This window comes from Cydia splendana, chromosome 24 (assembly GCF_910591565.1).
Source record: "Cydia splendana chromosome 24, ilCydSple1.2, whole genome shotgun sequence".
NCBI classification, from domain to species: domain Eukaryota; kingdom Metazoa; phylum Arthropoda; class Insecta; order Lepidoptera; family Tortricidae; genus Cydia; species Cydia splendana.
The window spans coordinates 8,883,908-8,907,806 of NC_085983.1; the positions used below are offsets into that span (position 1 = coordinate 8,883,908).

The 23,899-nt window shown below is 38.4% G+C and overlaps 1 protein-coding gene across 1 annotated transcript; it reads left to right on the forward strand.

The window, feature by feature from the left end:
• The first annotated feature begins 13,321 nt into the window (after positions 1-13,321).
• LOC134802239 (acidic leucine-rich nuclear phosphoprotein 32 family member B-like) lies at positions 13,322-16,404 on the forward strand. The gene is made up of 3 exons (XM_063774827.1): positions 13,322-13,510; positions 14,720-14,753; positions 15,413-16,404. Exons 1-3 carry the CDS (start codon positions 13,460-13,462, stop codon positions 16,339-16,341), a joined length of 1,014 nt encoding a protein of 337 aa, XP_063630897.1. The 5' UTR covers positions 13,322-13,459; the 3' UTR covers positions 16,342-16,404.
• Positions 16,405-23,899: the final 7,495 nt, after the last annotated feature.

Below are 23,899 nucleotides of genomic sequence, written 5' to 3' on the forward strand. Positions count from 1 at the left end.
CACGCAACGCAGCGGCAGCCGAAGTGAATCTGTCAAAATGTTTGCGTCATTACTTCATTAGTGTTGCCAGTCAAATTCAAAGTTTTCGCCCATTTTAATTTGGCGTCTACTGGTAAACGTAACTAATAACGGCAACCGGGGTGGATAGGGACAAAACTTAAAATGTGATCTGACATGACAATTTCTTAAGAACTGCCCACACAAATTGTATCATACAAAATCTACTACTATTTTTAATCAAATGCTACAATTTGTTAAGTATTTTGAAAGAAATTCATGTCACGTTTAAACGTTTCTCTTTCACTCCGGTCGACGGTACCAAATATTCCATAAATATAGTTGGTCAAGCAGATCTTGTCAGTAGAAAAAGACGGCAAATTTGGAAAATGTAGGCGCGAAGGGATATCGTCTCATAGAAAATTTGAATTTCGCGCCTTTTTCTACTGACAAGATTTGCTTGACCATCTATATAAACTCATATTTGCAATATTTATTTATAAACGGCATTGTTTTCATGGTTTGGGTTTACGTAGTGTGTCACTTTCGTTTGCCATAGTCAAATCTCGATAGCAAAACACGAACAACTACTGTACATTTGTACAATATTGGTTATAGAAATATATTACTTAAATAATTTATTTGAAATATATATATTTAAAAAAGAGGTGACGATGACGATCTCCCCAAATTATAAACAAGTTCAATAAAAAATAAAGGGTTATATTTTTAAGTAAAATTTGATTTGTACTTATGTCATCGTATACAGTTTTGAGACTGCTCATTTTCTTTCAATTCAGGTTAAAAGGCACTTAATATGCTCTAATTATAGACCTGTATTCATTAATATAAATTTGTCCAATAAAAAAAGTCTTAATCTTCAAGATACAATTGCTACGCCATCTACCGCATTTGCGTCAAGTACCGCGCGTTCATCTAACATCTTCAGTATGAAATGAATAGTATTCGAAAATGGCCGTAGGTATTTAAATAAGCGATTTAAAACTTTTCATAATTATTTCGACTGTAGACTTGTAGAGGTTAAGCGGAATATCAGAGAATATCCAAAAAATTGAGCCAAATAAATATCTCGCCCAGTTGTCTGAGGGCCTACCGCAAACACCGAAGTTCTCAAATTGCGGGCATCTTTCTCTTTTACTCCAATTAAGGCATACCTAAATGGAATAGTAAAAATAAATAGAAGTAATTAACTTAAGATTAATCACTGCTTCTTAACTACGTTTAATAATGTTTAACTTTCTCGGTTTCTAAGATATAAATTTATAGCATAAGTTAATCCAGTTAAAATAAATAGAATTCGTAATAATAAAACCCCTCAATTACTGTATTACTTCATCAGCTAGCAACACTGAATGTAAATGTCAACCTCATATTTTTAGCAAATGACGTCAACGTCAACTCGCCTTATTTACCACGGTCACCTTTTCTTTGGACGATTTACGGACTTTAGCAACTTTACAGTGGCTAAACGGACTCCCATTACTTATCTACGTAAAGTACGCACTACGGTTAGCTACAGGTCATGTAAAACAGCTCTAAGCATACCTAGTTTTTTTTATAGCAAATAGCTAAGAGCGAGAAAGCAATATCAATTAGCACCTTTTACCAGACAGAGACAGTATCATCAATAAAGATACAACCTGCGGATACAACGTGCTTACAAATATTACGCGGCAAAGTAGAAAACATTGCCGTTATTCGGCCGTGAGTAGATTCCTGCGGTTTTTTAATTTGGTTACTATGTTTGTAATATTATGCGTGGTTTTACCATTGATAACATAACTTTGTTGCTTTAGGTAATATATAGTTAAAATAGAATTGGTTGTGATGGCTATCGATAGTTGTTTAAATTTTATTCATATGACTTAAGTAGGTACCGCCTTATTCTTACATGGAGGGGGGGAGGATAAAAACTTTTTGGTTTTAGCACAGAATAATTAATAGTACTACCGTACAGAAAGGAAACTTCCTACAAAAACGAAGTTTGACAGCGGTTCAGGGTCGAATCATGCTGTCCCTTTCTAATATATGGCACTATCCCTTTCGGCTATTTAGGGTTGCCAAAAATCAAGTGATTATCTTATCTGTGGCCGTGCACGCAAAAGGAAGTCAAGTGGTGCCAACCCTAATAATTGCTCGGAGCAATGCTGAGCCGAGCGGAGCCGAGTTTGACCGAAGTCAGGAGTTTCGCACCCCTGGTTTTAGTACGTATTGTGCTCTAAGAACAAATTAAAATTACTTTCTATGAATATTACTAGTTATTTCTTTAACGTGCTTTAACATACAAATTAAATACATACAACTCCAATAGATAACGAATATAACGATAAAACTTAAAACCTAAATCTAAAAATAAATAATACTAAGCTACCCATGCACTAGGGGCCCACAGATTACCAGTTCGCCGGACGATATCAGCCTGTCAGTTAGGTATTCGCCATAGTCTAATAAAACATGGTCTTCTATTCCCAGAGTGACACAGGCCTACGTCACAATAATATGGCCGCTATATATAGCGCTATCGCATATTATCATATAGCGCTGTCGCATGATGACGTAGGCTTGTGTCAGTTAGGTGACCTAGAAAAGACGGGAATGGAGTACCAGGCGGAGTATATTATTATACCATGGGGCCCACAGATTACCAGTTCGCCGGACGATATCAGCCTGTCAGTTAGGTATTCGCAACTGTCACTAGTTAGGTAGGTAGGTACTCAACAAATCTACATATCGCTGGCTCAATATTACAAAGTTCTATGTTACATTTTCAAGATAGTTGAAATTCGACTTTATATCACAATGACAAGGTTCAAATTTCAGTTCGATAAAAGTGAAACATAGAACCCTGTAATATTGGGCCAGCGATATCCTAGATGGCTAGGCCGGTACAAAATTGCAGACTGGCGGCGTAGCACGGTCGCGTTTTTATCCCTTGTCACCATGCCTGTCACGTTCTAACAAGTATGTAAGTGCGAAAGGGACGCGCATAGTGATAGTCGATAAAAATGGAACCGTGCTGCGCCCACAGGTTTGTGCGTAAGAGGCTATCCTGTGCGATTATGGACAGTTGCTTGACAAGTACCTATTTGCACTGCCTATTGGTAGCAGAGGGCCTACTTGGAACTTTCGATGTGGTGCCTCCCTGTCACACTTACGTGCGAATTTACAAGTGCGACAGAGAGGCAACACGTCGAACGGTAGGCCCTCCAGTATATGCACTATACACCGCATTATAGCGCTTGTTACATCGACCCTTTCTCAAGTGACTTTCGAAAGTAAAGGGCCGTGTGCCATGGGTTTCCCTTGGCCGCGGATGTTTGGTTAATTGACTTTTAAAGGCGTATCCAGACTAGTAAATTTTTCGCCAATCTGATTAAATTGCCTGATCGAATCAGGACGTGCTGACACTGCTGACGCAAACGCCAATTTGGCTAGCCGAATTTAACCGCCGATAATGACCGATATTTGATCGTCCCGTCTGGATACCGCTCTTTACTCTTTAAAAGTTTTAATTTCTAATGTTTTACAGTGTGGTGAACAATTTTGTGTTTCACTCCATCGCTACACTCAAGATTCACTTTTCAAAACTCGCTACGCTTCTGGTTCATTTTAGGAGACTTTCGCTTGCTTGGGTATGAGTATTAGCACGAGGAGTTAAACAACATCTTTGCTCCCTTGTAAAACAAATAATTAACGACTTAGATCGTTCTACGCGGACAAATGCGCAGGCGGAGGCTATATTTTAACTTTATGACTTTTTAATAGGCCTCCTTATAATACAGACTAATAAAACTACCGATGTATTTAATCATATTGATTAGCAACTGTGCATACAATGGTGTAGGATAAGTGTTTAGATTGTTTATAAATAAGTATTGTAATTTAATTCATGCTACATCATAAGGCGTGCTAAAGAACATTGTATTCAATTCTTATAATGAATGTGTGAGAAACCAGGGATGTGCGAGATAGCTGAGCGATGCGATGATACCTACGTAGCGAGGGTGTGTAGCGGGCTCTTTTCAAATAAGCGAGCGAGCGAGGTGCGGTGAGGCGGGAGTGGACACATCCCTCGCAACCATCTCGCAACACATCCCTCGCAACACATCCCTCGCAACACATCCCTCGCAACACATCTCGTTACGCGTCGTCGCTCATCTCTGGCGTGGTCCGCCTACATAGGCACGACGTACACGCCAGCCTAAGCTGTCGGTCGCCTTCTCTGCGACCCCGAAACCTGGCCCCGCTCAAACGGTATCACCAGGCTAGGGGTCGCGGGGTTGGATAACGGCCGGCGGCGAAAAAGCTGGCCCACACTGGACACACAGCCGTCCCCAAAAAGACGTGCGATCGACCGCCCCACAAGGTGGGGCGCGACCAGATACAGCCTCCGCAGCCGGAAGGCGGAAGAGGCCACTCGCACCCCTTCAAAAGGGTGTCGAAGGACAACACATCCATCTCTGGCGGAAACGCAGTCTAATATATAATATACTTAAGACACGGCCGATGGCCATACAAATACAAGAGAGCCAGGGTAACGTAACTTATGAATGATAATCATATTAATCATCCTTCTTGTCACAGCACCGCTCGCCGTCGGCAGGGTCTTCATCCTTACACCCTAGAACGTTTTAGAAACACATAGGCAGGGCCGTCTTAAACTATGCTGGGGCCCATTTGGAAAGTAAAGAAAGCGAATTAAACTAACTTTTTTCTACTATGATCTTCTATTTATTAATCAAAAATACTGTTACTGTCTGTCCTTCGGGGGCCCCTGAGGATGGGGGCCCTGGGTATGGGCCCCGTGTGATGTTAAAGCCGGTACTGCACATAGGTACAATTAAAAATAGACATAAAGCGTACGCGAACGCTCGGCACGCTATCGAATTACACTAGGGGTTCTGACATTTTTACTTCTAACACGTGTAAATAACACTGTAAATATCCCACGATTCTGAATTAATGAATATTTAATCAAAAAACCCGCGGGAAATCCGAAAGAGCAGAGGAAAATAGCTACCTTACCTAGTCGTCCTTGGCAGGTGCGAGCCGGCCGCCATGTTCGTCTGGTAGCATTCTGTATTCGATTTGTAGGTAATATTATGATTATTTTTATAATAATTAAGTATTATACAGGGTGTCACAAAACTCACAAACTTATGGGACATGAAGGGGAAGTACCTTAAATATCGTAGATAGTGTATTTTGCTCAAAGAAGACTTTATGTTATTTTTAAAAGTTAGTAATTCGGCATTCATAGATTTTCTAAAAATTACTTGCTTCGTCTGGGAATCGAACCGACTTATTGTCAAAAAAAAAATCATCCTACTTTTATGATGCCAATCGAAAGAATAGCTAAAAAATAATAACTCTGCTTAAGTAACATTGTATTTTAAAAGAAAGGAACAACGGAAAATGATTATACTACTCTTTGAGTTGCACCATATGATAAGAAAATCAGCAGGCAGCGGACTCATTAAAAGATTGGCGATTTGCGTAAGACAAGAGGGATCACATTTTGAGCATTTAATTAATTAATTTACAATAAAAATTCACAGATTTCGTGCCTCACACGACTATCCAGCATATTGGAAATGAATCTATGGAATTCGAAAAAATATAGTCGCTGAGCGACGAGAAAGTCTGGATAAGGAAGAAGTTACAAAATAAAACTACAACGTTGAATGATAATTATTTTATTCTTAAATTAGCACAAGTATCCTGGACATAACGCATGTGAACAAACAAAATGCAAAATTTCCACACGCGTATCGAAGTTTGAATAATTGTCGCCGTGGTACATATTTCATTTTTCGATTAATAAGCAGGATATATTAATGTTCAAAGTACAAGAAAATTATTACACGGCAAATCCGTAGTCAACTCGAGAAGTGGTAGCCACATCGCCGTTATCGTCACTCGGGTCTTGATCGGCAGCGGCCCATTTGCTGCAAGATATGAAATTTTCTTGACAGCAGTTTGACGCGACGAGAGAGATCTAATAGGCACTACCAGGGTTCAGCATCAGCTCTATCTTGGGTAATGCTCTACCATGTGATCATCATGACGAATCGCGCGGATGACCAAAACAGCGTGTGCCTATGTTGCAACAAACCTGAGTTCCTTTAGGTACAGCCAGGGTTCAGCATCAGCTCTATCTTGGGTACTACTCTCCTAAGTGCTCATCGAGACGAGTCCGATGACCAAAACAGCGTGTGCTTATGTTGTATTAAACCCGAGCTCCACTAGGTACTGCCAGGGTTCAGCATCAGCTATCTGCTAGCAGCCGCCAGCAACATGCTGAGGTGAGACCATTTCGTGGCACTTTCTCTTTTTTATGTTTCTCTGTATAAGTTTTTATTTTGTGTTTGTGTTCACGAATAAAATTATTTCTATTTCTATTTCTACCTCTACCTCTACCTCTACCTCTACCTCTACCTCTACCTCTACCTCTACCTCTACCTCTACCTCTACCTCTACCTCTACCTCTACCTCTACCTCTACCTCTACCTCTACCTCTACCTCTACCTCTACCTCTACCTCTACCTCTACCTCTACCTCTACCTCTACCTCTACCTCTACCTCTACCTCTACCTCTACCTCTACCTCTACCTCTACCTCTACCTCTACCTCTACCTCTACCTCTACCTCTACCTCTACCTCTACCTCTACCTCTACCTCTACCTCTACCTCTACCTCTACCTCTACCTCTACCTCTACCTCTACCTCTACCTCTACCTCTACCTCTACCTCTACCTCTACCTCTACCTCTACCTCTACCTCTACCTCTACCTCTACCTCTACCTCTACCTCTACCTCTACCTCTACCTCTACCTCTACCTCTACCTCTACCTCTACCTCTACCTCTACCTCTACCTCTACCTCTACCTCTACCTCTACCTCTACCTCTACCTCTACCTCTACCTCTACCTCTACCTCTACCTCTACCTCTACCTCTACCTCTACCTCTACCTCTACCTCTACCTCTACCTCTACCTCTACCTCTACCTCTACCTCTACCTCTACCTCTACCTCTACCTCTACCTCTACCTCTACCTCTACCTCTACCTCTACCTCTACCTCTACCTCTACCTCTACCTCTACCTCTACCTCTACCTCTACCTCTACCTCTACCTCTACCTCTACCTCTACCTCTACCTCTACCTCTACCTCTACCTCTACCTCTACCTCTAAATCTACCTCTGCCTCTGCCTCTACCTCTACCTCTACCTCTGCCTCTGCCTCTGCCTCTGCCTCTGCCTCTGCCTCTGCCTCTGCCTCTGCCTCTGCCTCTGCCTCTGCCTCTGCCTCTGCCTCTGCCTCTGCCTCTGCCTCTGCCTCTGCCTCTGCCTCTGCCTCTGCCTCTGCCTCTGCCTCTGCCTCTGCCTCTGCCTCTGCCTCTGCCTCTGCCTCTGCCTCTGCCTCTGCCTCTGCCTCTGCCTCTGCCTCTGCCTCTGCCTCTGCCTCTGCCTCTACCTCTACCTCTACCTCTACCTCTACCTCTACCTCTACCTCTACCTCTACCTCTACCTCTACCTCTACCTCTACCTCTACCTCTACCTCTACCTCTACCTCTACCTCTACCTCTACCTCTACCTCTACCTCTACCTCTACCTCTACCTCTACCTCTACCTCTACCTCTACCTCTACCTCTACCTCTACCTCTACCTCTACCTCTACCTCTACCTCTACCTCTACCTCTACCTCTACCTCTACCTCTACCTCTACCTCTACCTCTACCTCTACCTCTACCTCTACCTCTACCTCTACCTCTACCTCTACCTCTACCTCTACCTCTACCTCTACCTCTACCTCTACCTCTACCTCTACCTCTACCTCTACCTCTACCTCTACCTCTACCTCTACCTCTACCTCTACCTCTACCTCTACCTCTACCTCTACCTCTACCTCTACCTCTACCTCTACCTCTACCTCTACCTCTACCTCTACCTCTACCTCTACCTCTACCTCTACCTCTACCTCTACCTCTACCTCTACCTCTACCTCTACCTCTACCTCTACCTCTACCTCTACCTCTACCTCTACCTCTACCTCTACCTCTACCTCTACCTCTACCTCTACCTCTACCTCTACCTCTACCTCTACCTCTACCTCTACCTCTATCTCTATTTCTATTTCCACCACCACAAGAATGCATAGATTGTCAAATAGTGAACACGTTATCTACGCCCGTCTCAAACAGGATAGATAGAGTTAGACCAAGAAAAATCTGCAGCGATTTTGATAGCCCACGCAGTGCAAGTGTTATTCTGCCGTCATAATCTCGATAATTCACAACAAACACCGACAACGAACTCTGCGAAACATGAAGTCATAAAATGTCATGTGAAAAATGTCGTTCTGACTTTTTGACTATTTTAAGGTTAGGCTACAGGGCAAACCCTTAACCCGATCGTCTTTGTTTTAGGCTCAAATTGTAGCTGACTAAATTGTCCAGAGCCGTTTTTCTCAAATTTTTGATATCATTCTTCGTTTCCAAATTATCGAGCACCAAAATCAAAAATTCGGAAAAAATTGAATTTTATTTTCACTATTTCGACCATAACTTTTTTCGTTTTTGACTTTCTCGAATAATTATTTTTGCACCTTACAGCTCTCGTGATTATGCGTCTTTAAAGTCTTTTTAGGGTTCCGTACCCATAGGGTAAAACGGGACCCTATTACTAAGACTTCGCTGTCCGTCCGTCCGTCCGTCCGTCCGTCCGTCCGTCTGTCACCAGGCTGTATCTCACGAACCGTGATAGCTAGACAGTTGAAATTTTCACAGATGATGTATTTCTGTTGCCGCTATAACAACAAATACTAAAAACAGAATAAAATAAAGATTTAAATGGGGCTCCCATACAACAAACGTGATTTTTGACCAAAGTTAAGCAACGTCGGGAGTGGTCAGTATTTGGATGGGTGACCGTTTTTTTTTTTTGCTTTTTTTTTGTTTTTTTTTGCATTATGGTACGGAACCCTTCGTGCGCGAGTCCGACTCGCACTTGCCCGGTTTTTTTTAATATCATATCTTCACAACTTTCCGAGATATAAGGGGATCGCACTTATTCGTGAAATAGGACCCTATACTGGAGCGAACGAAAAGACATTTCCAATGTCAAAATACCCACTTAATTGACTACGGCAGTTTCATGTATGTTTTTAATTTGATTAAAATGATTAATTTCACGTTGTTCCTATCTTTAAAAATACAATGTTACTTAAGCAGAGTTATTATTTTTTAGCTATTCTTTCGATTGGCATCATAAAAGTAGGGTGATTTTTTTTTTGACATTTAAGTCGGTTCGATTCCCAGACGATGTAAGTAATTTTTAGAAAATCTATGAATGCAGAATTACTAACTTTTAAAAATAACATAAAGTCTTCTTTGAGCAAAATACACTATCTACGATATTTAAGGTACTTCCCCTTCATGTCCCATAAGTTTGGGACACCCTGTATAAGCGCTACGTTTTCTTTTATGTTATAATACGGTTCAAGTATTATAACGTAAAAAAAGTAAAACGTAGCGCTCGCTATTATCATTCAAAACTTAATATTATACACAAGATACTCACCTACTTATATCGATCGGAATATTGACCGAGTAGGGTTACCAGATACAAATATAGAATTTCCTGACAAAATTCCTGATTTCCGAATATTTTTCCTGACATTAATATTTTTGACGACGACGGGGTGGGGGGTGGGGGGGGGGGGGGGGGGTCTAGCTGTTAGCGATGGCCACCCCATTGAGCACTCACGAAACCTCTTTCGATTTCTAAAACATCTATCTATGTAAGAAATAAAATATAATCCAAAAATTCCTGACATTTTCGTGTTCCGTCCCCATTCCTGACAAAAGGCGAAAATTCCTGACATGTCAGGAAAATTCCTGTCATCTGGTAACCCTATGACCGAGGACCCTCACTCACACCAAATGCTGTAACTGGCTCCAGGTGAGGCCAAACAGCGTTACTAGCGTTAGCCATCATGTCACAAAAAAAAATGACCGAGGACCGTGATTAACTTTAGTATTATTTTTGAGCTCCCAATATTCGATATCTGTCTGTTGTGAACTTTTACTTCACTTGTGTCGGGGTGTCTTTCACAACACCCAACGAGGAACTGGACTGGACTCAAAAGCTTTGCATCCGTGTAAACTGGCGATTTTTAATTCCGTTTAACGTTTACCCCATCACGGATATGACCTGCTAGGCTACTTGCCGATTACCGCGCGACCATATATAGAGCTTCGCGCCGAAGTGTGTGTACAGGCTGGTCCAAACCTTGACGTCCAAAATTTTATTTACAGTAAGTACATATGGTCCTATTTTCCCGCACTAGTGCGTAAAATAGCACTTTTCGTGCGTATGTCAACAGTTTAAAGGGCCATATGTACTGTAAAACGTTGTACGATACACGTGCGAATAGGTAATTCGCAACTCGTGTCGATTTAAAAGTTAAAACACTCCCTTTGTCGTGTTTTAATTTATCACCACTCGTTTCGAATTTCCTCTTTTCCGCACTTGTATCGTAAATAACTATTTAGATTCCTCTCGTTGTGGGCTATCATAATATAGATACCCCATGTAGGTATCTTAGCCGATTTTTCGTAGTTTTCGAGTTATGATTTTTTAAACTTTTAACTTTTGTTATGAAATTCCGGGGTTCCCATACAGGGTGGCTAAAAAATAACTGCATTCCCGTAGCCAGGGAGGTTTTGGAATTATACTGAGCAACTTTTACTATGGGACCAACCCCGAAATCGCGAAAAAAAATTACCCTTCCATAGAAAATGGACCAGCCAAAATGTATGAAACAGCCAAATTTTTTTTTCGCGGTTTCGGGGTTGGTCCCATAGTAAAAGTTGCTCAGTATAATCCCAAAACCTCCCTGGCAACGGGAATGCACTTATTTTTTCACTATTTGTCATTAACGAATTAGTTCCATAACCTGCTATAAGCAAGAATCCACGCCCGGTTCATTGACCTCGAAGTATTACTTAACTTCTGATCCGTTTCTGTGACACAGTAACACTTGCGGTTGATTCAAGAAATAGTAAGTATACTAAATATACACACATCTACAGATTAAGTATACTTACTCACACGAACCCGCCGCTAAAAAACCGCTCCCATACAAATGAAGTTACGCTTGCATTTTAAAACATGCTTAAATTAGGTACATGAAAGTTGGCATGAATATTAATGTAGTATGTGTGTCTTAGATACTCGATGCTACAACAAACTGAATAAGGTAAACGTACTGGTGCTCGACGCGGTCCCAGTACATGTCATCTTGAAACTTAAGTCATTGTCAATAGAGGTGACGGCAAGGTGTCATCTATTGGGCATTAGCATAACGAACAGTACGTTTACCTTATACCTATGAACTTATTGTCCACGGGTTACACAAAACTTTAACAAATTATACACCTAAACCTTCCTCAAGAATCTATTGATAGGTGAAAACCGCATGAAAATCTTTCAGCAGTTTTTGCGTTTATCGCGAACATACATACACACAAACAGACAGACGCGGACGGACTTTGTTTTATAAGGTGTAGTGATTTATGATAAAACGCCTGGTTAAAAGTTAACAGCAATCTTTAACAGCTCCAGTCTATTCATTGCAAATATTTTTTTGCAGGCGTTCGAAATTGAAACCTCGCCCACACCACTTGACTCCCTATATTTCTCGCATAATTTATATTATAAATGGTGCCTCAGCTTACGAATTTTCGTGTTATTATAACGTTTTGCAGGCATTACGTGCCTTAGGGAGGGGGCCCACTGATTTACCAGTTCGCCGGACGATATCAGCCTGTCAAACGCAAAATTTGACAGCTCCGAACAACTGACAGGCCGATATCGTCCGGCGAACTGGTAATCAGTGGGCTCCTTTAAGGTATGACATTCTGATGGCGAACCTCAGCTTTAAACGGGCCTCTATTGTCTATTTTCTTAGCAGGTGAAATATATTATTGCGAATTTGGAAACAAAGAATGTGCTGTATTTAGACGTGAATTACGTAAATGGGTATATTAGTGTCGTCACTAGTTTCCATTTTTAATTACCATTTAATGAAGACCTCCAGCTGCCCGGTGTCTGACATTTTTTACCGATTATTAAATACTAGCGTCTGTCCGCGACTTTGTTTGCGTATATGATATACACGCAACCAATTCTATAATAGTTATTTGTTTAAGGGGGCAAAGTTGTTGTTTGAAAAACCGCTCGTGCTAATATTGATACCCGAGCAAGCGAAAGATTCGAACAATGGAATCTTGAGCGTTGCGAGGGTTTCAAAGCATGAGGGTTAAACAAAATTTGCCCCCGAGTGAAACACAATATTTTTCACCACACCAACCCGAAGAAGATATTAACTGTAGTAATACCTATTCAAACAAAATCAAATCCAAAAGAATGTTATTAAATATTTATCATTCAAAATTATCATTTATTTATAAGTCAATTCTACCAGCGAACATAAGAAAACAACTCTAAATTTGCATTTGATTACTTTGCCTCACTGCATTTCGTCCAAGGGGGAGGCCTATGTTCAGCAGTGGACGTTTTATGGCTGAGATGATGACGATGATGACTTTGCCTCACACGTGAATAAAATGCAACTTTGCTAGTTTTTGAACAATCAAGAGAGCCTTTAGTTACCAGTTGGTGTGGTGAAAAATATTTTAAAAGTTTCTGAGCTTATAATAAAAAAATGGAGTCTATAGGTACTTTTGTGTGGAGAAGCATGCAAGCAAGATTATTGATTAGAATATAGAATATAGTAAAGTATCTAGTAAGTATATGAATATTTTCGCTATCAATGTGCCTAGGAGAATTTTCAGAAGTTGCGTGAATTATCTCATGAAACTTTCCAGAAATTTTGAGAATGATCTTCAGTTTGCACATTGCAATTAAATATAATTTTCACATAAAAAAATATATTTAATTACACAAACGGGTCTACCGCGATATAATTTCATTGTTTTTACCTTAAATTCCGACGTTTCAGCTGAGTTGCACCAGTCATGGAAAGACAAGGAATTTAAGGTAAAAACAATGAAATTAGTAGTAGTAGTAGTAATCACTTTATTGTACACAACACAGGTTTACATAATATTTACAGAAATAAAGGTACAAAGGCGAACTTATCCCTGTAAGGGATCTCTTCCAGCTAACCTTCGAGTCGAAATTATATCGCGGTAGACCCGTTTGTGTAATTGTGTACAAAACGCGAGAGTTTAGAGTGTTATATTACATAAAAATTCGTTAGCAAAAATGTAATTCTCAATAACAAAGCAAGACACATGGCTCTCAAACGCCTGGTTTCGCCAATACGCGTTAGAAACAAAGCTAAGCCAATATTGATACAATTCACTACGCCTACGTAGGTATGTGGTCCAAATTTACTCAGTTGTGCTGAAACTATGTGTCGCATCGGTCCATATTCCAACATGGAGTTTATACTGTTATTATCTGTAAGTTACTTATATTTATTATGATTTTTATAACTGCAGTTTGTTGTGATTGATGTCCCTTTAAAAATTCACCGGTACAGTCAGCAGCAGATGTTGCTAAGCGGGCGAGGTGTTCAAAATTATCTTGACGCGACTTTATTATTAAGAGGATAAGAGCGTGTCAAGGTAATTATGAACACCTCGCCCGCTTAGCAATTTCTGCTGCTGACTGTACCTACCACTATTGCATTCGTCCATAGCCTACGGTAACCGCTTTACGAGTACGTCATTGGGGTTGTATGTTTGTTTGCGATCGTAGTATTCATAGAAAATCTACATGACTAGGTCTCAAGTTCGTTTTTTTTAGCATTAGAAAGAACTTGAAAGAAGGTAAGCGATCTTTGACATGTCTTTTAATTGAAAAACGCTTTTTAAAAATCAGTAACTATTACTTATGAAAGCAGAAGAATATAAATGATCGTATTAGATTCATAATTGTTACATATTTGCCGTAACTTATTTTTAAAACGTGTTTTTCAATTAAAAGACACATCAAGATTGTTTACCTTATTTCTTGCTAAAAAAAACGAACTATAGGTTCGCTCAAACATCGGAGCGACGTGTGAATCGGATCCAGTGTGCTTAAAGCAGACATCCGATCCGAGCCTTCGAGCAACACCGGCTTCCGACACGTCGGAAGATAGGAGCCCAAGCGATATCTTATCGTACAAATCGTTCTGCCATTTTTTGCGAGGGAAAACGTGCACACAGTCGCACTTCTTACTCACTAGCACTACATACAAAATCCAATCTGTAACGACACAAATACATAGAAAATGATGCACATCTTGCACACCTCGATCTCTTTTTGTGTACGGTTGAGTCACAACACGCACCGCGCACGCATGCCCTCACCCAGTTGGGCATGTGCTTCGGCGGAGGGGAAATAGTGCGAATGCCGACTGACTCCCTTCCCGGTGTTGCTCGAAGGTCCGAGTGCTCGTCACTGCCCCAGTAGGTACATGTCTGGTGACGGCACCGTGTCATATATTGGGCACTAGCATGACGAGCACTAGGACATGGCATTTAAACCACCTTTTACACCTTAAAGGGTAAACGTTGTGGATTGGCTTAAAAAGTTTTATGAAATCATCGGTGCGCGAGCCCGACTCGCACTTGTCAGGTTTATTTTATGTTCTGTTTATTGATGGTTAATATTATTTGTTTCAGATCCTGAGTTTATCTCTGGCGCTACCTAGTCAAGGTTAATATATTTATTTTATAAAAAACATTTTTTTTTCAAAACTCATTTTTGTAATGAATTAATGACATGTAGTATCTTTTCGCAAATCCATAACAATCTCTGTAGGTACCCCCCTCCCCAGTTTGAGAAAGCCTGTCCAAGTCCAACATAAGTACAAAAAAGTTAATAAATAATTATTATAATATCATTTGAAAATAAATAATTTTTAACCGACTAACGAAAATACCGTAGACCATATTTTTCTGTGTGCGTGTTACCTATTACCTCGGCTCAGGGGGGCGATTTTTGAATTTCGATCGCTCGATTTCGTCACTCGAAAGGCGGTGGAAAACGGCGAAATGCTAATTTTTAAAATACGAGCGATATAAATTTGGGACCGAGTGGTATTAACCACTCGTTTTCAATTCTATTAGTAGAATTTAAATGCCTAGTAGCGGAGATATTATTGAACAAATTACACGAAATCGAGCGGTCGAAATTCAAAAATCGGCCCCCAGAACGTCATTTTTAGGTTTCCGTACTGCCATGTCTGCCATACAAAAAACGTGTTCATTTTTCTCCACAGTTCTGATGATGGGATCCCTAAGGAATTGAGAGAACTCCTAAAATCTTACAGGCATGCATTATATAGGCATATATTTTTTAATGTTCAACTACAGTTTCAGATCCACCACCACGACCCAACTGTATCAAAATGTCACCAGAGAAAGAGCAACAAATCGATCAGATAGTCGAGAAACTGGGGCAATTCCTCAACAAACTCACCATAGAGCACGAACACTTCGACATCCGTCTCCTCAAGCTATCCATAGAGCAGCATACCGAGGACGAGGACGAGAAAGAGACAGTGCTACAGCTCTCTGTCAACGACTGTCAACTGTCAGACGACGATTTAGAAGAGATTGATCATCACAGAGAAAAGGCGAAGCTAGAGAGAGAAAAAGCTGAAAAAGAAAAAGCTAGGAAAGAAAAAGAAGCAGAGTTGAAAAAGGAATATGATACAAGTGAGAAACAAGATCATAATTTGAAAGAAGAACAGGATAATGATAAAAAATCTAATAATAATAACAAACAAGACCAAATTTCGAGTGAAAAAATAGAACAAGAAAACAATAAAAACTCGCAAGCTCATAAAGCTACAGAAACAAATACAGAAGAAGGAGAACATAAAGACGATAATTTAAAGAATAACGGTATAGTAAAACAAGAAAATCAGGAACATGATAAATTAAAGAATAAAGACAGGGAAGTAAAAAATAATGGACAAGTAGAAAAGCAATTAATTAATAATGATAAAGAAGTACGGCCTGAGGTTATATATTTAGATTTGGACGATAATGGACAGAAAATTGTGGAAGTTTTGGACAAAAAGGAAAGGGATCCGATAATAGTTTACGTACAGAAGCATAACTCAGGACAAAATAATATTGATAAAGAAGTACAACCTCATGTTATGTATTTAGATTTGGACGATAATGGACAGAAGATTGTGGAAGCTTTGGACAGAAAGAAAAAGGATCCAATAATCGTTTACGTACAGAAGCGTAACTCAGGACAATCCGATCACTGGTTTCTTAAAAGCAGATAGCGACGTGGTAATTTCTGATAAATACCATATTTAAATATTGTGGGACATATAAAGGTCAAAAGTTCAAGATAACTTAGGTTAATATAAAGTGTAAATTGATATTCTTATTCATCCCTACAGAAATGTTAGTGTAGCGAATATTTATCTTTAAACTGTTCAAGGAGCTATAACAGTACAGAGGATATCAAAATTAGGACACCTATTAAGTAAATTATTTTTTAATACAGTTGCTCAAAAAGTGCTACTTTACGTAGGTAGCTGTTTAGCGTGCGGAAAGTTGGTTTTCACGAATTATAGTGCTTTTCATTATTCCAATTTTTTTTAATTTATACTTGTTCCAATTCATGACTACTTATTGATGAGTGTTAATATTAGTTTCCTTTAAACGTCGTAATCAACATAAAAAACCTACTGTTAATGTAAGAATACGAGAAATACACATATTTCATATTTTATTACTTACCTCTTCATCATTATAACACGTTTATTTTTTAATATTGAATATTGAAAAACCGTTCTTAATAAGTTGTCTGAATGGAACGGAATAGCTGCCGAAACCCCTGTCAAAGAAGAGGCGTTTTTTCTTACCGCAAGCATGTTTTAAGTAGAGGAGTGATTCTGAAACATCTGAAAATAGTGGCATCTTAACCTGTCATCGAGTTTTTGAATTGAATGTATCTTTATTTGCTTTTTTTTCATATGAAACAAAAATGTATCTAGATAATAAATAAAATAATAATAAATAAATAAATAAATATTATAGGACATTTTTTACACAAATCGACTAAGCCCCACAACCACAAAAACAAAAACCAAACTAACTAACTAACTAACTAATAAACAGTAAACTAAAACAATGTTTATCGAGGCCAAGTCATTATTTTTATTTAAATTTAATACTTATATTTATAAAAAATAAAGAGTAGCACTTTTCACTGTAACCTGTCTTGTCCAAAAGCATCGCTCTTCCAGTTTTAGTTCTTTAGATTTTATAAGCATCAATTTATGTAAATAAAATATCATGCTATATAATAAATAACATAAACAATACCTATTAAAATGTACTTTGCACAGGCCTTATATATTTTTATTTTACAACAATATTCACGCACGAAGTATGTCCAAGGATATTTTCACTGTTAACCTGTACCAACCTGTACATGCGCGGTATTGCATCTGACTCATACATAGAAAAAATATTTAGATCATAACTATGGCAAAATATTAGGTAAGTATCAAGCTAACCACCGTAGGGTACCATCATGACACAAGTCTCGTAGTTTCGTAGAGACAAGTGGTTAAAGGCAGACATCTGGAGTTTTGTAACGGATTTTCGACTTTAACTTGTCTCGATTATTTTAAGAATTTGGTATGGGGCCTAATGTAATAATATCATTTTAATATTGTAAGAAGGTGTATTCATCTATGCTAAAAGTGAGACATTCGTATTATTATCCGTTCAAGGGAAAAATAAAAAATAATGTATTTTTCACTGTAACCTGCTTAACTTTAACATAAATAAATAATCCCATTAAAAACATTACATTTAAAAAGGTGCAGGGGCCTATTTCTCGTACGTTACAAGTCTTGTAATACAAGTGTGTATCTATGGTAACGCTTATATTTCAATATTTTTTACAAGTTTCCGTTTCACGTAAATGTATAATTGTTACAAGAGCGGGGATAAAAGAGTTTTCACAAGTGTTGTTGTTTCACAAGTTGACAAACACTAGTAGATATTAGGTATATAATAAAATAGTAATTTCGTTTCTCAAAAGCTGTACTTTATACTTGTAGCTTGTGACTTATCACGAAATAATGAGGAGTCTCTACAAACTGCTAATATGCGTTTTTGGTAAAAATCGATTAATAAATAAATGAAGATATTGCATTTTTAAGATCTCAAACGTGTAAGTTTTGAATGCACTTCGTTAAAATCAGTAATATTATTTAAATTTAGCTTTTATTCTCCAAAAAAAAAACAGTAAACTCATTCCTATGAAATTATTATAATTGGGAAAGAACCAGTAAATGACCAATAACATAATAATTTTTAACGAATTCACCCGTATTATATAAAAAAAACTGACCCACCCCGAAGCTTGTAAACATTCATAGAGTGACTGACGAAACTGAGTTTGATTTTACACTTGTAATTGATAATTTTGAGAAACGCTTTTCATTACTACTTGTATTATTATACGCTTGTATATTCCGAAAACACAAGTCAGCACTAAGTCAGCCATTTTATTTTCCTCTTATTAAGATTATGATGCATAACAGTGACATTGACATTAAGATAATATTTATAATGGCCATTGCATTTCCTTTTTGCATAGTAAACAAACCTATTTTCTAACTTTAGACAGCCGCCTTGTAGCACTTGTAGTAATCATTCCTACGAGAAACAGAATTAAAACACACTTGTACAATGAAATTTTAAATGTAAGCTTGTAGACTTGTGAACTTAAATTGTAACGTACGAGAAATAGGCCCCAGGTCTCGCAACGCTTCTACTAGAAAAAAGTTTTGAGATTTGTGAAACCAAGTCGATTATTTTAATCAGTGCCAGGGGGTGTTAAAACAGTATCAATAAGATACCTTTATTTTGTTATACATATAATGACCTGGCCATCGCACAGCTGCATATAAAAATAATTCAAATTGAACATAACGCTAGCGCTAATTGCAGTTTGAGCATTACACGTATTTACGAGTACGGTACGAGTAAAGCATTATATGCATCTTATTGATACCGTTTTAACACCCCCTGGCACTGATTAAAATAACCGACTTGGTTTCACATTACATCTCAAAACTTTTTTCTAGTAGAAGCGTTGCGAGACTTGCACCTTTTTATTACATGTAATGTTTTTGATGGGATCTCATCTCTTTTTGTAGGCAGTCCTTCTTTTCGGGTACTCACACCTATACTATGTATACACATATCTTCATTCATACTCACATCGTACATCGTAGTGTACCTTTACTTTACCTACTATTTGTAGGAACTGCAACAGTAACTTTGTAATAGCATATATTTATATGGAATTACAAACTTATTTATGCAGTTCATAGATCTTTAAAACGTGACTGATATTGCAATATTTTTAGGTTTTCTATGGCTTGATAAGCTGAAAACTACTGTTTAAAATTTGAAGCTTGTGGGTATCCTAGAAGTACCTTAGAATTGTGATGATCGGTGAGTGAGCGAGTGAGTGTGATGTCAGTGTCGAAACTAAGGAACTTTGACGTACAATAATTCTTAAACCACAAGTTCAGATTTGATGTTTTTGAGAATATATCTAAAGCATGTTAAGCCCTATATGTAACTGAAAATTCAGGGTTCTAGCATCAGCCAGCACAACATAACAGGCCGTTGAAAATGGCCTGAATCGCTTCGAGAAAAGGATGGTACGGCCGTGCCTCTTTGTTTTGCTCGACTTGGCGGGGGCACTGCCGTGCCCCCAGATAAATAAATAAATAAATATTATAGGACATTTTTACACAAATTGACCAAGCCCCACAGTAAGCTCAAGAAGGCTTGTGTTATGGGTACTCAGACAACGATATATATAATATATAAATACTTAAATAGATACATACTATACATAGAAAACAACCATGACTCAGGAACAAATATCTGTATCATCATACAAATAAATGCCCTTACCAGGATTCGAACCCGGGACCATCGGCTTCATAGGCATGGTCACTACCCACTAGGCCAGACCGGTCGTCCAGTAATAATCTCGGTACTCGTTAAGTAATGACATACTTTCCGCACTAGCATCGAAATGTGTACTATTTGTATTGACCACAAACGTCTGCCAACTATACCACAATAGAGAATAGGATGTTGACTGTATTTAAAATAAATTGTTTCTAAATAAAGCACCAGATCATTAATTGAGAAACGTAGACTGAAGTTATTTTCCAGGTTTACTAATGTGTTGCAGAAAGTTTTTTGACATATTTTTGTATTGCATAATGTTACTTGGCAGAAATGTCGTTAGGCAGAATTACCTTTCGCATAGTATCATTTAGCATACAATCACTTCGCAGAATTTTATAATCCAGAACCATATTTTGGCATACTGTTGATGATCGTAATAGTATTTTAAACGAATATTGATTTCGCAGATAAATGTATTGCATACTATTTTGGTGGCATAATCAAGGTTAATTAACGGTGATGTTATAAATGGTTTTAATTGACTTACCCACATGCTGCAGTACCTATAGTATGCTCTAACATAATCTGTTTTTATGGCAGTTGATCTTAATTTTCTGGCAGCCGTTCATTTTTGTAGGAGGTCGCATTTCTAACCTAACCTAACCTGTTTTTCTGACAGCCATTCGTTTTTGTAGGAGGTCGCAGCTCTAACCTAACCTATTTTTCTGACAGGCATTCGTTTTTGTAGGAGGTCGCAGCTCTAACCTAACCTAACCTATTTTTCTGACAGCCATTGGTTTTTGTAGGAGGTCGCAGCTCTAACCTAACCTAACCTATTTTTCTGACAGACATTCGTTTTTGTAGGGGGTCGTATTTCTAACCTAACCTAACCTTCTTTTCTGGCACACGTCTAATTTTATTGGGGTCGCAGTTCTTACTTAACTTAACCCACTTTTCTGCTAGTAGAAAAAAAAATCATTATACCATAATAAGAGATTATTCTGCAGGATGATTATGGTACATAAAATTATGCCTAACGAAAGTCGGCAACAGTAATCTTCTGCTTAATGATATGCTGCAAAATGTATTGTATGCGTAGTAAATAGTAATGCCAAGAAATAGTTATGCAAAATTATCATTCGACTATTAAAAGTGTTTCTGCGATACATGTTATGCGAAATGTATTTCTGACATACAATATTATGCCAGATGAGGGGAACCACACGTACACACATACACAGACACATACATACACACACACACACACACACACACACACACACACACACACACACACACACACACACACACACACACACACACACACACACACACACACACACACACACACACACACACACACACACACACACACACACACACATACAGTCTTACCCCCAGAAAATTCCGACTTTTGGTCTACCGCTTCCGGTCAGAAAAATGTATGACAAACCTAGGTGGGGGGTGCTCGACCAAATGTCATAGAGGGACAGTTTTTACGCCGCCATTTTTTTTTCAATATGGCCGACTTTTTTTTTTAATTTTTTCAAGGTTGTCCTAGCGCGCTGAAATTTTGGTCACGGAATCTCGGGGTCCCCTAGATACCTATGAATTTCTTTTTTTTGTAAAAATGCTACAATTGTATTTTGTATGGCAACTTTTAAACGGTGCGTGATATGTGGGGGGTGCTCGACCAAATGTCATAGAGGGGCCCGAGACAAAACAATCTGCATTAAAAAAAATGAAAATGGCCGACTTTTTTTATTTTTTTTTTTAAGTTGGTCCGAGCGCGCTGAGATTTGGCATGGCGGGAGATAGAGGCCTCTAGATTCCTATGAAAATATTTTTTTTTGGAAAAAATCCAAGATGGCGGAACAAAAATTTCCATGTTGCAGTAGATCCATAGCGCAGGTTTCGTCATCATAAAGATACAGATAGCTCATCAACCTCAGGTTTCGTCAAATGCCAAATGTCACAAAATTGTATTGAATTTACATCGTATCATCGTACCCTTCCAGTTTGAAAAATACTTATACTTACTTTTGACTTTATCACCTAAACGGAAAAATGTGGCCACCATTTACCTTTTAGTTGATAAAGCAAAATATAAGCAAAATTAAACTATGTGACAAATACCAAAAGTTGGGGAACCAGTAGGACAACAATAGTAATATACTGATTTATACAGAAATTAATTGGTTTATTAGAAAATACAATTTCCCCAATGAGGGCGCCACTGGACGAACCACGCAGTTTGAAATGTCGCGTTGATGTCTTTTGTACTATCCTTTGGCGACATTGGTCGAACTCATTACATTTGATTACAGCATTTCGAAAGGTCATTATAGTTGAGTCGGAAGCCCATAGTGAAAATAAAAAGATTGCATTGTCACCCGACTTTTTTAAAGCTGACCGTACAGCCTGTGGTGACAGACAGAGAGACAGACTAATAGGGTCCCGTTTTTACCCTTTGGGTACGGAACCCTAAAAAAACCGGCCGAGTGCGAGTCGAACTCACGCATGAAGGGTTCCGTACCATTACGCAAAGAACGGCAAAAAATCACGTTTATTGTATGGGAGCCCCATTTAAATATTTATTTTATTTTGTTTTTAGTATCTGTTGTTAGGTATAGCGGCAACAGAAATACATCATCTGTGAAAATTTAAACTGTCTATCACAGTTCATGAGTTACTGCCTGGTTATAGACAGGGTCCCGTTTTTACCCTTTGGGTACGGAACCCTAAAAACGCTATGTTAAGGATGTGGATATATACCTATTACCAGATTTTCTGTAAAGAAAACATCGGGAGGAAAACGGTCTTATGGGTCATTAGCAATTTTTAGGGTTTCGTACCCAAAGGGTAAAACGGGACCCTATTACAAAGACTCCGTTGTCCGTCCGTCCGTCCGTCCGTCCGTCTGTCACCAGGCTGTATCTCACGAACCGTGATAGAACCGAGAAAATTAAGAACAGATGAGATCTATAAAAAATTGCATTTTTGTATGGTTAATTTTCGTTACGAAACTGAGAATGTTAAGAAAAAATAAGACAAAGGTACAAAAAAAATGCAAATGACCCTTATTTCAACAAGCTCTAGATTGTTTTTAGTGCTCTTGTTTAAAAAAAGTGTTATAGTTTTTACTTTTCCCAGAAGCGTATACAGAATTCTGCTATGCTATGCGGCTAGAGTGGGACCAAGCAAAATCTGCGTGGCATTTGCATTGACAAAGTGTGGCAATGTCATCGCGTTAATGTCGAATATCTATGAAAATATAAAGTTTATATACAGGGTGATTGGAAATTCGCCGTATTCCTTGAAAGAGGTTATTCTATGGGTCATTTGCAATGATTTAAGTCCAGTCAACCAGGGGTCAAAACTCATTGGTTTTCAAGTTATTTGAGATTTTAGTTTTTTGTTTAAAAAACCCGCCTTTCGACTAAAAAGTGGTAATTGTGAAAAAACTACTCAAATCTGGAATTAAAAAAAGCATTCATCTAATAGCCAATAAATTACTGATTACGTGAAATAAAAAAAGATTGCCAATACTTTCCAAAATTTTCCAAAAAAAAAAAGGATTTGAAGACACAATTTTTTGTAATTTTCCCAAGACTTTGTAACATTTTAAGGCATTACTTAAAAAAAAGTATGGCACTTTGCGTACAAAATACAGAAATGAGTTCCTCAGTTCCTCAGCTTTCTAAAAAAGTACGAATGTCGACATTTTCTCTTAAATTTTTTAAAATAATAATAATTTAATAACAGCAGAGCAGGCGGAAGATTTGACCTAGCGTACGTGACTTTTGATCCTAGGCCTACATGAATAAAGTATATTTTGACTTTGACTTTATTAGGGCGAGCGAAGCGAGCCCTATCACTATT

What these genes read in the sequence shown, in the direction of transcription:
- LOC134802239 (XM_063774827.1), top strand. Translation starts at nt 13,460, where the DNA reads ATGTGTCGCATCGGTCCATATTCCAACATGGAGTTTATACTGTTATTA. An exon ending in AGTTTATACTGTTATTATCT is followed by an intron (nt 13,511 to 14,719) that starts GTAAGTTACTTA and finishes TATTTGTTTCAG; the next exon opens with ATCCTGAGTTTATCTCTGGC. An exon ending in TCTGGCGCTACCTAGTCAAG is followed by an intron (nt 14,754 to 15,412) that starts GTTAATATATTT and finishes GTTCAACTACAG; the next exon opens with TTTCAGATCCACCACCACGA.